This window comes from Saccopteryx leptura, chromosome 7 (genome assembly GCF_036850995.1).
Source record: "Saccopteryx leptura isolate mSacLep1 chromosome 7, mSacLep1_pri_phased_curated, whole genome shotgun sequence".
Taxonomy (NCBI): Eukaryota; Metazoa; Chordata; class Mammalia; order Chiroptera; family Emballonuridae; genus Saccopteryx; species Saccopteryx leptura.
Genome location: NC_089509.1, coordinates 96,743,767 through 96,756,836, shown reverse-complemented (window position 1 = coordinate 96,756,836; position 13,070 = coordinate 96,743,767). Strand labels below are relative to the sequence as shown.

Sequence of the window (13,070 nt, the reverse complement as noted above, 5' to 3'; positions counted from 1 at the left end):
TGTCACCACTCAAATGGCATCACAGAGCTTTTGTTCTTAATGACAACTGTCTATAATTCATGATGTTGCTTTATGTCATGAAAATTCTCTTAATTTTATATAAAAAATTGGCAACTGTGGGGAAAATACTGTGAAATATGTTTTATTTGATCATGTGGTAGGTGTTTAGTAAAATTAAAATACCGAGTTCCAACTTGTTTTCCGTGATTTAATTTTTAAGAAAATTGGAATTTTAGGTGTTTTTAGTTTTTAATTTAAACCCATTAGCCAGTAGTGATAATAAGCTCAATAAAAAAAAATAAATAAACGGACTTTTCTCTGAAAAGCAAGCTTCCATATCCTTTTGGTTCTTCATATTCATTTTTCACAAACATTCCTAACAATAACTTTTGTCCAAACGTGTCTCTGCTGTTGACAGAACCAGTTTGTGTACCGAGATGGGGGATTTGCTGCCGACCAGGGGGTGCCTGTGCCCTACAGAGCCACGACCAGTACCATCCCAGAAGCCCCCGTTGCTCAGGGGGCCACAGCTGAGATTTTTGATGACTCCTGCTGCAATGGCACCCTACGCAAGCCAGTGGCACCCCATGTCCAAGAGGATAGCAGCACCCAGAGGTACAGTGCTGACCCCACAGTGTTTGCCCCGGAACGGAGCCCACGAGGAGAGCTGGATGAAGAAGGTTACATGACCCCAATGCGAGACAAACCCAAACAAGGTATAAACAGGATGTTCAGAAATGATTGCAATTCTATATTCACATCCATCAAAGTAAGCAAAGTATTGAAGGGATATTGCCAAACCGCTGGACTAGGTAACATTTGTGACCCAGAAAAGATCTCAGCCGCTGCCATTCAGGCTCTGTGGTCTGAATCAGCAGCATCTTTAGCAGTTAGGGGCATTTTAGAAACCAGAATCTCTGGCTGCACCTGGATAGGAGTCTGAGTTTTAACAAGATCCCCAGGTATTTAACAAGATCCTCAGGTATTTTTTAACACGATCAGGTCACTAACCTAAACATATCTTTACTGAAATATTTGAATGCGGTAGCATATTACAAGATTTCAGAACCATCGTTTTATTGGACTTCACTGTGGAGATTGTAAAGACTGGGAAGTGTCCGAAGCTTTTAGTGGCACCAATAAAAGATTTGTTTGCTTTATTGCAATGATATCATTTAAATGAGCTAGTTTATTATAGGAAACTATTATTTCTTTAATAGTATTTCAAAAATTAAAGTTCTAACCCTGTATATACTTATGTGTATACAATCACATCTTGAAAATATTCATAGTTTGTAGTTCTATAAAGGACTGCAAGAACATTACAGTAATTTCCTCTAATCTGTTTTTTTTTTTTTCTCCATGGTTTTAGTTACCCATGGTGGACTGCAGTCTAAAAATATTAAGTGGAAAATTTTGGTAAACAATTTATAAGTTTTAAAATGTGTGCTATTCTGAGTAGCGTGAAGAAATCTCATGTCACCCTGCTCTGTCCAATCCAGGATATGTTTCCATGCGGTATACACTGCCTTCTCATTAGTCACTTAGGAGCCACCTAGGTTATCAGATCAGCTATGGCTGTATCACAGTGCTGTGTTCAATAATCCTTATTTTACTTAATTCTATCTCCAAAGTGTAAGAATAATGATGCTGGCCATTTGGATACCTTAGAAAGCTATCAAATGCTCTCTTTAATGGAAAAGTATGTATATATAAGGAAAAAAGCAGTATATATGGAGTTCTGTACTCTGCATACTTTCAAGCATCCACAGGGGTCTTGGAAGGCTTTTCCCATGGATAAGAAGGTACTACTATAAAAAGTTAGTGGTAGAAATATTAAACACCTAAATCAAGTAAAATTTCTATTTTAAGGAAACTTCTGTCTTTCTAAATTAACAGCATCACAAAAAAGAGAAGATGGATGATTGTTGTTAAAAACTGATGATGGTGTCTCATCATCTTAAGTGTCAACAGTAAACAATATGTTAAGACTCTGTTTGAGAGCCCATTGTGTCCTGTAATATATGGTTGTATTCTCTTTTATAATATGCAATTTAGGGATTCTTAAAACCTTATTATAAATAGCATATTAAAATATATACATCTAGGCTCTGGCCAGGTAGATTAGTTGGTTAAAGTACAGTTCCAATATGCCAAGGTTGCAAGTTCAATCCCCAGTCAGGGCACATATAAGAATCAACCAATGAATGCATAAACAATGGGAACAACAAATCAATGTTTCTCTGTCTCTCCCTCTCTTCCTTCCTTTCTTTATAAAATCACTAAATATAAAAAAAAAATTGGAATCTTTAAAATATATACATCTAGATATATAAAAGTATTTCTTTTATACAATGTTTCTGTTGTAATATATGCAGTTTATAGTAACCCTGGAGTGACACAAATGTAAACTTTCAGAAGATTTGCCAGATCCCCCTGAAATTAGAATATTCTCTGGGGAGAGTATCAGCTCAACCATAGAGTTACTTCTCTGTCCGTAACTGTATGACTACCCAGGTTTGCATTAGGATAATAAATACATTACATTGCAAAAATGTAAATAAACCTTCAAAGAGAAAAGCAGATCAGCCATATAGACTCTCTGTAGGTCATCCCCAGATTTTGCCTCTGAATACCAAGAGACCAAGTTTCTACAGAGGGTATTCCACTCTAGCTTAGTTCTCAGGAATAGAGCATTTTAGTAGAGACTTTCCTATACTTTCCATTCAGAAGTTCAGGAATCCTGTAATAAAAAACCATTCTGGTTCCCTTATAAGTTTATTCATATGTTTTTCTTAAAGTGACAGTAGCTTTGAGCACCTTTCAAATTGATGCATTTATCAAGGGTAAAGTTCACCCTCCTCCTGTAGGGGCAAAAATGAAAACGATGTGGTAGAATGAGATGATTGCTCAGAAAGAGTTAGTTCTGAATTCTAGTTCATTGCTAATGGTATCCTTCATACATTATTTAATCTCAGTTTTCTGTCTATACAGCTGGAAAAATACAGCTTGCACATCCTTTTTCACAGGATTGATGCAAGGATGAAATGATAGAGCCTTGTAGATGATTGAACTACAATTCATTTATACAATAGATATTCATGACCATCTTTTAACTTGCACTGGATGCTAAACCCTTCACTATATCCAGTAGACTATATCCAAGGACAAATAACTCTGAGTCGATGAGATTTTTCTCTCTACAGGCTAAGTTTAGGGGATAGAAAGTTTATTTCAGAATGGTGACATCTCAACAAAAAAGGAAGAGCTAAAATGAAATTTTTGTGTATGTACTAAAAGACAGGGCAAAAATATGGTCTACTATATATTTGGATATAGGTCTGTATAAAGTCATATTAGATGAGTGAAGTTTAACTTGAGGTGAACAACATTAATTAGTGGCATTATTAAAAATTCTGAGCCAGTACCTATTTTAGATCAATTTATTAGATTGAATTATACAAAATAACCACTATATGACCATTTCAACCTACAAAATAGTGATATGTCATATGATTTATAATTACAGTTTGCTATTCTGTGATTATTAGCTATTGGAAATTGTTCTACTTGTTTTTAAATAATTATTATTTTTTTTTATTTTTTTGTATTTTTCTGAAGTTGGAAACGGGGAGGCAGTCAGACAGACTCCCGCATGTGCCCAACCGGGATCCACCGGGCACGCCCATCAGGGGGCGATGCTCTGCCCATCTTGGGGCGTTGTTCTGCCGCAATCAGAGCCATTCTAGCGCATGAGGCAGAGGCCACAGAGTCATCCTCAGAACCCCGGCAAACGCTGCTCCAATGGAGCCCTGGCTGCGGGAGGGGAAGAGAGAGACAGAGAGGAAGTAGAGGGGGAGGGGTGGAGAGACAGATGGGTGCCTCTCCTGTGTGCCCTGGCCGGGAATCGGAACCCGGGACCTCTGCACGCCAGGCCGACGCTCTACCACTGAGCCAGCCGGCCAAGGCCAGTTTGTTTTTTTTTAATGAGAATTCAAGGCTTCATTGTTCTGAACAAAGAAGCTAACCATTCTATATAACCTTGTTCTGATTACCATTTTCCCCAAAGTAAACGTTAACTGCTATTTCTGTATTCTGTTAGAATACCTGAATCCTGTAGAGGAGAACCCTTTTGTTTCTCGGAGAAAAAACGGAGACCTTCAAGCTTTGGATAATCCCGAATATCACAATGCTTCCACTGTTCCACCCAAGGCCGAGGATGAGTATGTGAACGAGCCCCTGTACCTCAACACGTTTGCCAACGCCTTGGGGAAGGCCGAGTACCTGAAGAACAACGTCCTCTCTGTGCCAGAGAAGGCCAAGAAAGCATTCGACAACCCCGACTACTGGAACCACAGCCTGCCACCGCGAAGCACTCTTCAGCACCCAGACTACCTTCAGGAGTACAGCACAAAATATTTTTATAAACAAAACGGACGGATCCGGCCCATTGTGGCGGAGAATCCGGAATACCTCTCTGAGTTTTCGCTGAAACCGGGCACTGTGCTGCCTCCTCCACCCTACAGACACCGAAACACTGTGGTGTAAACTCAACAACCGTGGTTTGAAGGTGGAAAGACATGCCCGCTCCAATGTCCCTGCCACCTTTCTTTCTCTTTTGGTCTTCCTTCTATTCCCAAGGCCAGTAGTTCTGAAACTTCCCGGGGTGGGAAGCTATAGAGATGCAATGATAGTTACGTGCTTATCTAACTTGAACCTTAGGAGGAAGAACTGAAAGAGAAAGACAGGGAAAACCACACTGTTTCTTCATTTCTCTGCATGGGTTGGTCAGGAGACAGGAACAGCTAGAGAGAACCAGCAAATACAAGGCAATACTGCCTGCTGTCAATCTAGTTCTCCACTTTGTTTCTTTTTTTAAAATTCTTTCTCATTGTATGAAATGTAGAGTTCATGAAAGACCCCCGCTATCTGTTCCTAGCTACAGGGACTGATGTGTACAGTTTCAACGTCCCTGGAAGTCCTAATACACTTTCCACTAGAATAAATAGAAGGATGATCTTATCTATAGCATGTGATAGTAACTGAGGTTGAGAAGCCAATTTCTTTCTCCAGCAGTTTCTGTCCTGACAAGCAAGAATGGCTAACTCAGCTTTCATAATATTTTTTTTTTATCTAATTCAAAATTATAACTAGTAGTTATGTTGGGAGGATTTTTTTGTTTTGTTTTGCTTTGCTTTGGTTATTCTCCCCAATTTATAGCTTTAATTTTTAATTGCAAAGATTTTCTTTATATGGAAGCTTCTTATGTGTTGCTATAAATTGACAGCATTTTATAAAGGAAGATTTTAATGTAGTAAAATGGCCCCTATTTTAAATATACAGTCTTTAAAATTAGGAAGGGAGGCCAAGGTATTAGTCAAATATAGCATCAGATCTAACTTCTGTGTTTTACACTATTGAATATGTACCATCCCATGCCTTTACATCTTTCAATCTTTTCTTCTCCGCCATAAATGACAGTACTTGACAGGCAGTTGGTGATGAGGAAATAGAAGGGAAACTAAGAGACAGTTCTGTGTGGTTCATGAAAACTACTGACATTTTCAGGGGTGATCCAATGGAGAATCCATTGAACTGGAAGAAACACACTGGATTGGGTATGTCTACCTGGCAGATACTCAGAAATGTAGTTTGCACTTAAACTATAATTTTATTTGTTCTCTTTCTGAACTGTGTTTTGGATTTTGAATGAAGCAATATGGAAGCAACCAGCAAAATAATTAATGTAAGTACATTTTTTAAAAAAAGTGCTAAGATAAAGTAAGACTGTGGAAATACCATCCCAAGCAAATTAGGACTTTGAACGAGTATCCCAGGATGATGATAAGAGGGCCAACATGTTATCAACATGTGATGTCACATTTGCTACGCAAGGGAAAGTTGTCCTGTTTGTACACTGCATATTAAAAAGAATGCAAGTAAGGATTGGCTTAAATTCCATGGAATTTCTAGTATGAGGCTCTATCTATATTTATATTAAGTAGAAGGTAACTCTTTGCACATAAGTTGGTATAATAAAAAGAAATACACAAACATCCACAGCTTATAGATACATCCTTGGGTCAAAAGTTGTAAATAAACGTGAAAAATTTTCTCATGTAATTATTTTAATATCCAACATACTAATCTTTTTATACTATGTATAATAACTCTTTATCTTCAGAGTATCCTAGTTCTAGAACCATCTTTAGTATGTATTGTTTTAAAAGAATACCTGCTGAGTTAAGATGAACGATGGGGACAAATGGTAAGAATGAGTCTCCCAAAAAAAGGAAACCTCAGGTTAGTAATAAGATATAAGTCTCTCTTTTCTAGAAAAATCTCCCCCAAGTCATTTGGACTTTTTAAAAAAATATTTTTTCTAATGTTAACATATGGGAATCAATTTGAGTCAATCACCTAAAAGAAAGCAATTAGGCTGAAAATCACCAATGGTAAAACAGTTTAGAGGGAAAAAAAATACAAAGAAATCTAAGTTTCTGTTTATTTTGCCAAAGTAAATGCATTCATACTTTCAATTTATTTTTTTCCACTGATATTTATTTAGAATCTACTAAAAGCACTGTGTTGGGTGGGAAAAACCCAGATAAGTGTAGTATTATTCCTAACTTAAAATTTTTAGTCTAGATTTATTTAGAATGACACTTGAATTCCTTTATAAGTTCAAAGAATCAAATTGCATGAACATTTTGTGAGTAGACTTTATAAAATCAGCTGTTAGTTAAAAGATCCCCATTGAACTCATTTGGGACATGAATTAACAATCCTACAAGTTACTGAAGTTGACTAACAGGATAATTTCAAACCTGTCATCTAAGCACAAACTGGTTTAGAAGGCTTGTTGACCTGTCTGAATTCTAAGTTGACCATTAAATCAACAATTGATGTTGGTCTTTGGCCAAGGACCTTGGAGGCATTGGAATTGGTTTGGTCCTAAGTTATGAGAAGTGGGGTAAGCTATAAAAGTGAGGAAAAGCAAGGAGGAGGTTTGTGAGATCCTTTCTAGTAAGGTTCAAACATAAATTTTCCAAGACTAATTCAAGGACCACAGCCTAACAGCTCAGAGCGTTCTCGTGCATTCAGAGAAGTATCCAGAAAAGGGGACCTCACATCATTACATAAGCCTCCCCTTCTAGATAAATCTCTACCAACTCAGCACTGACAGCACCCTTGTTGGATACTGGAACTTGATTTCTTTCTTCTGATTTACAATATTCCTATGTTTTTATTGGGATGTGGAAAGCACAATCATTTATTTTGAAGAAGGAAAGAAAAATAAATTTCTTACTGTTAAGATAATAAAAATGTATTTAGTGATGTAATCTCCTTCATTCTAAGAACACAAGACCTTGAACAGCAGGTAATCTTCCACTAATAACTGGAGATAGAGGCAAATACGATCCCAAATGACCCAAAATGTTTCACAAGAACTCCACTTTATTATTCCTTTTGAATGATTTCTGTAGTATATACTTGATTCCAGTTTTCTAGGGTTTCTCATTTGTTTTATTTTTCCCCCCTAGGAAAACATATTTCAGAGTGTATGAGAAGAAGAAAAAACATGTTTTTTCCCATTTTTTCCAAAGAATAAATTATCCAACCCAGTGGAGCGATTTTTTAAAATGCCAATTAAAAGCTGAAAAGTGCATTGGAATAGCATATTCTAGAGGCTAAATGTATCAGTGCAAATATGCAGAATCAATTAAGTAAATTTGAGAAAACGTAATATTAAAATTACACAGACTATATTTTTTAAATCACCAAATTTTCTAGTTTATACCTATCTTGGGGAATCCTATTTTCAGGTATGAAAAAAAGCTGTTCTTTTAAAGACGTAGTTCTTAGGTGAGAAAACTGTCCTCTAAATCAGGGTAGACCCAGAACCATAGAATAGCATCTTCTATTGTGCAGACGTGTGTGGACTGTTGAGCAGCAATTGGTTTTCCAAATATTAACGGCACAGGTTGAGAGGAGAGTTCTTTCTCAAGTAATAATCTTGAAATAACATAAAAAAAAATGTGATACTTAAATTAGGAGGTACGAAGTAAAAAATATGAGATTCTTTCTTAGTTGATCAGAAAGAATGACCGAAAATCTGTAGCTTGAGAAAAGAAATAATATCCTTTGAAGTTTTATAATGCGTGTTAATAGCTGGTAAAGGCAGGGTATGGCATGAAGATGAGGAATATTCCCAATGCCAAGGTCAGACCTGGAAAATGACTGTGAGGTTCTGCTGCTAGATGCAGTTCAGGGGGCTATCAATGTGCTTCTTGAAGTGTCAAAAGTCAAAAGACAAACTAAATTGTTTAAGCCCAACAGGGAAGGATGTAAATACAAGTTTTTCTAGAGTAATCTAATCTTTATTTCAAAACTTGAATTATTCACCCATCTATAAATGTTGCTTATTTAACTAGTGTATGTAGTTCATAAGGTAATAGAAAAGGTGATCATGAGAGCATGTATATAACTGGGCAGACCCATGATAGTGCTGTAAGATGTAGATTTAGTTAGATTATCAGACATTAAATGATTTTAATATTATTAAATCAATTAAGCTAGAAAATTAATCACAAAATATAATGTAACAAAAGAAAATGCAGGCTGTGAAAGTGTAGGATGGATTTTGCAGAGTAAACAATAAGTTTGCCATTAAAATTGTTATTTGTTAGGTTTAGCTGAAAGTAGGCATAGAAAGAGCTGGTTCCACGTGTGAAAACTTGCTTTACAACACTACAGTTAATTTTTTTCTTGTACTCTTATTCTTTTACCTTTTTAAAATGTATTAAGTGTAAAGAGAAATTTTTTAAATTTCTTTGGCTACAACCACCTTGAAGAATTTGACAAGCAAATATGTTGCTTATGACTTTAAGTAAGAGGTCTTCAGACTGAAGTCAGGAAAATGGAAATATTCTATTACCTTATGCAGAGACAAGACATGAGTGGTGCCATTTAGTAAAGAAACAAAGCACAGTTATTTTGTGATGTATTTTTTCTTTTTCCAAAAAACCTTCCATTTCCAAAAACCAACCAAGAATTAGTTAACCATATTCTGATAAATAAATGCTAGAACAAGCATTCCAAACTACTGTATATCTATTATTTTGGACTCTAGTTACTAGATTGATGATTTTTAGTAAGGTGAATAAGAAATACAGGTGTATAAACTTCTAGTTCTTAAAACCCAGATAAATTCACTCCTGTCTATGCTGTGGGCAGAGAATTCTGCTATGCCTCTCTGTGTAAATGGGTTTTGTAGAACAGCCTTGAACCCATATAGACACATAAAGGCAGACTGATGTCTTTTAATTACCATTTGCTTAAGAAAGAATAAGATTACACAGAGAGAGACTGGGTATAAGTTTAAAATACTAAGATCAGTGAAGACTTTGATATAAGAGCTATTACAGTCAGGCCAGTTTTTATATGTCTGGGAGGAATTAACACAATTTCCTAATCCCAGAGAAGCCTTTGCAAATAGTTCTCTCTTCAGTTGCAAATGTGGATCTGTAGTGGGCGCTGTTTGGGATCAGGAAAACCTTCAGTTGTGTGAACAAATGGTTTTTAATACCGTGGGATGCTCTGCTCTGTTCATTCACAGAAAAGTCCCCATAAAATAGTAGATGTTCAAGTTCACTCTGTTCAAGCCCTCCTGGTTATGTAAAAGTTTAAAAATGTAGGCCGTGTTACTTTTGCAGACCGCTGCCTCGCCTCTCTCTGGCCGGGTGAAATTTGGGGCAGAAGAAAAAGCTTGACTAGTCCTGAGCTGAAAAGACTCTAAGCCCCAATTTCATGGGAGTATTTACATGCTTTCCCTGGGAAATTCTCTTTGACAGTCAGTTTTACAAGTGACTATCTTGTTAGGAATCACATAAACATCCATTACTCTCTGGACCTTAGAGGAAAATCCCATCCTTATTTCTTTTCCCGTTGGCTCAACCTCCGCCATTGTCTTCACCTTTCCGCCACTCCGGTTCGGAGTGGCCCTCTTGATGCTATACCTCTTCTAAGCCATAGCAGACCCCTAAGGTCCTACACCCTGCTTTGTGAAATAATGACTCAGCCTCTGCTCTCAAATGCCTGACTTTTCCATAAAAGATCCTAGCAATTTGGACATTATTTGAATTATTTCTCAAGTAAATTACTGCACAGAGTAAGCTTTATGATATTAAAAATTACGTTTTCCCATGAAAGTGGATTCCTCTTCTATATCCTTCTCTGTAGGAATTTGAGATGAGTCCGCCCTGTGTTGAATCTTGAAGCTCACACATGGGCACTTGCCTTTAGTAGCTCTTAGATTTAATTTTGTTGTGAAAACCTTACATATCACTGAGAAGTTCGTTTTGCCAGCACATTAATTTATTTACTTTATTTATCTTATTTTATACTTGATCACAAATATTTATAGCTGCTGTATTTCTTTTTCACAAATGAAGAGTCTTATTATCATAAAGGTAAAGGGTATTCAGCTTTGAGAACAACCTGTAATTCTTTATTGGTTCATTCATCCATCTAAGAAATATATAATGAGTGCAGTTTCGCTGTAATGAAAATTCGTGTTGTCTACTAGGTTGCCATTCTTTCTCTACTTTTACTCTTTAAGGTCATTTTTCTTTCAAGGCTCTGAGTTTTACCCATATCATGAGACGTGGTTATATTTGTACAAATATACAAATTTGTACGAAAACAAAATTTCGTACCTGTAGGCAATAGTCTAACTTGTCCAAACCACTTTGCCTTTACTGCTATTTTTATCCCTGATGTGTAAATGTGTGCCCCGCCCGGGCCTGTAGCCCTTTTGAAGGAAAGCAAATCATACCTCCTATATATTGACATGACCTGGTTTTTTAATATCATTTCCAGATTTTTCAGTTAATGAAGGGTTGTATTTTTTCCCTAATGTGAAAGTCGTTTTCCTGTATATTTCTGGATCTCTCAGGGGCCGGGAGGGGGGAGTGAAGGGACTACACCATAGCACTCCAAGAACTCTTTTGGGATTACTCCAGTAATCAACTACGAAAGTTATTTTCTAAGTGTAGATATGTACGCTGTTCTTTTAAAGTAAGGTACTTTGAAATATGTAGCATAAATTGGTACTGCTGTTAAATGGGTCGATTACTAAACTGAGCAGCTGTGCAAGGGCAGCTAACTTTGAATGCACACCTCACTGGCTGCTGGGTCTACATACATCTCATGTGGTGAGTGCCAAGGACTTGCATTGCTGCATGTAGAACCTGCGTTTTCACATGGTATGACCAGTTATTCATGTCTTTTTTGAGCACCAGTGTAACAAGATCAACTGAAAATGAGACCAATCTGTGAGACAATTTATAGCACAAAAATGTATGTAATGTTAAAACTTCTCTCAAACATTCATCTCGTACACATATCAAAACAATTGAATAAGATCAGTTTAGGTAATAAAGGGAGACACTACCAACATGACAGAGGCTTAAGGTATTTTATACATTTGTATTCATTTCCTTATGTTCTTAACTTATAAAGAGAAAACAAGCCCTCTTAATGTAAAGTATCTTCAAAGGACAGGGCTGCAAAAATACCTACTCAGTAAGCCATCACTGTTTCATTTAAATCCCAGTGTTCAAAGATAGCTGCCTTTTGAAATAAACAAACAAAAAATACTACTGTATGTTTGAAAATGTGAATAGTATTTTTATAGCTTGTTAAAGACATGGCTAATTGCATTTGTAAATAAGGATAATGTTGCTTTGATTTTCTTTTGTGGACATCTTTATTTGGAACATAATTGTCTTTAGGGTTGATTTGTATATAAGTAATCAGCTTGTGATTGTTTCTTTTGGGTTGACAGTTTTCATTTTGACATTACCTGTGATTCTGTGTTCAGCACTATTGTGACGTGTTCAACCTCTGCACTCGCTTACAAAATAAGATAGGACGATTGTGTGTTGTGTAATGTTGTTTTGATTTTTTTTTCTATTTTATCTATGAAGGATTATGCACTTAATACATACTAACTTTTTTAATGTTAGGTATATTTTTAGTATAATTTCCCTTTTTTCTTTTTTCTCCTGCAACCCTTCACCCCATTCTTTTTTTTTTCTTCCCCCTATTTCTGTTATTTGAAAATGAGAGACAAACAGTATTTTAAATTTCTGTAATTAGACTTTTCAGTTAGTTCTCAAGGATCTTCTCGTGGCTCTTGGGAAAGAATCATACCTGTACAAGGCAATTATAGAATGCGCCCCGCTTTGCCTCATTCCATACCAATCATCTCAGCTGAACAATTTGAAAACTGTTCTGCTTTTTTGTTACATGAATCTGTCAGAAATATATTTTTAATTTAATATAAATGAAATTCAATAAAATATGAAACAAATTTTCTCTTCTGTGTCAGAAATTTGTTCTATGTAAAACCAGTTTGGGAAAGGAGAATTTGTTCTTGACTTAATAATCTGAAGATGTGCAATGGGTTTACTTTTGTCCATATTAATGAATTTCATTAATTATTCCTGGAAACCCTTTGGTTGTTTGAGATGTGATACATTCCATATGTTTTTACCACCTAGTGCATATGCCTGTTGATGTGCACAGACTTAATCATGAGTGCAAACTATGCTTAATTAATTGTGCTTGTTTGTTTCTTTGAAAATTAAAAAAAAAAAAACATTGGCAGGTTATACCTAGAAACCATTAATATTTTTTTTTTAAAATTTTATGCCCTTATTGCAGTCTATGAAAATTCTGGCCATTCTTTGTTACAAAGAATTTCAAATGTTAGTACCATGCTTGAAGTGACTGGTGACTTAAGACAAGGCCACGAAAATGATTTCAGAGACACTGTTGACATGAATAAGATCTCTCAACACTGTCTTATTCTAATTTTCCTATTTTAAGTATTTTTTCTGATGCCTTCATGCCTCCAAATTGTAAGAATTTTAAGATTTTAGTAACCAGTAGCGTCTCAATTGAGATTCTATTACTCTTTGAAACTATTATGGTTATTTGAACATATATGATGTCAACTGAGTCAATGGATAGGCAACATCGTTTAGCAATGTACTGGAAAGTAA

General features: G+C 36.0%; 1 protein-coding gene across 5 annotated transcripts in view; it reads left to right on the top strand.

Moving 5' to 3' along the window:
* ERBB4 (erb-b2 receptor tyrosine kinase 4) overlaps positions 1-12,317 on the top strand; it is a 1,119,996-nt gene extending 1,107,679 nt beyond the window's left edge. For all 5 annotated transcript variants that reach the window (XM_066346729.1, XM_066346728.1, XM_066346726.1 and 2 more), the window contains 2 exons: positions 419-716; positions 4,103-12,317. In XM_066346729.1, the coding sequence (XP_066202826.1) occupies positions 419-716; positions 4,103-4,548 (744 nt within the window). In that variant the 3' untranslated portion in view covers positions 4,549-12,317. The remainder of the gene's footprint in view (positions 1-418; positions 717-4,102) is intronic.
* Positions 12,318-13,070: the final 753 nt, after the last annotated feature.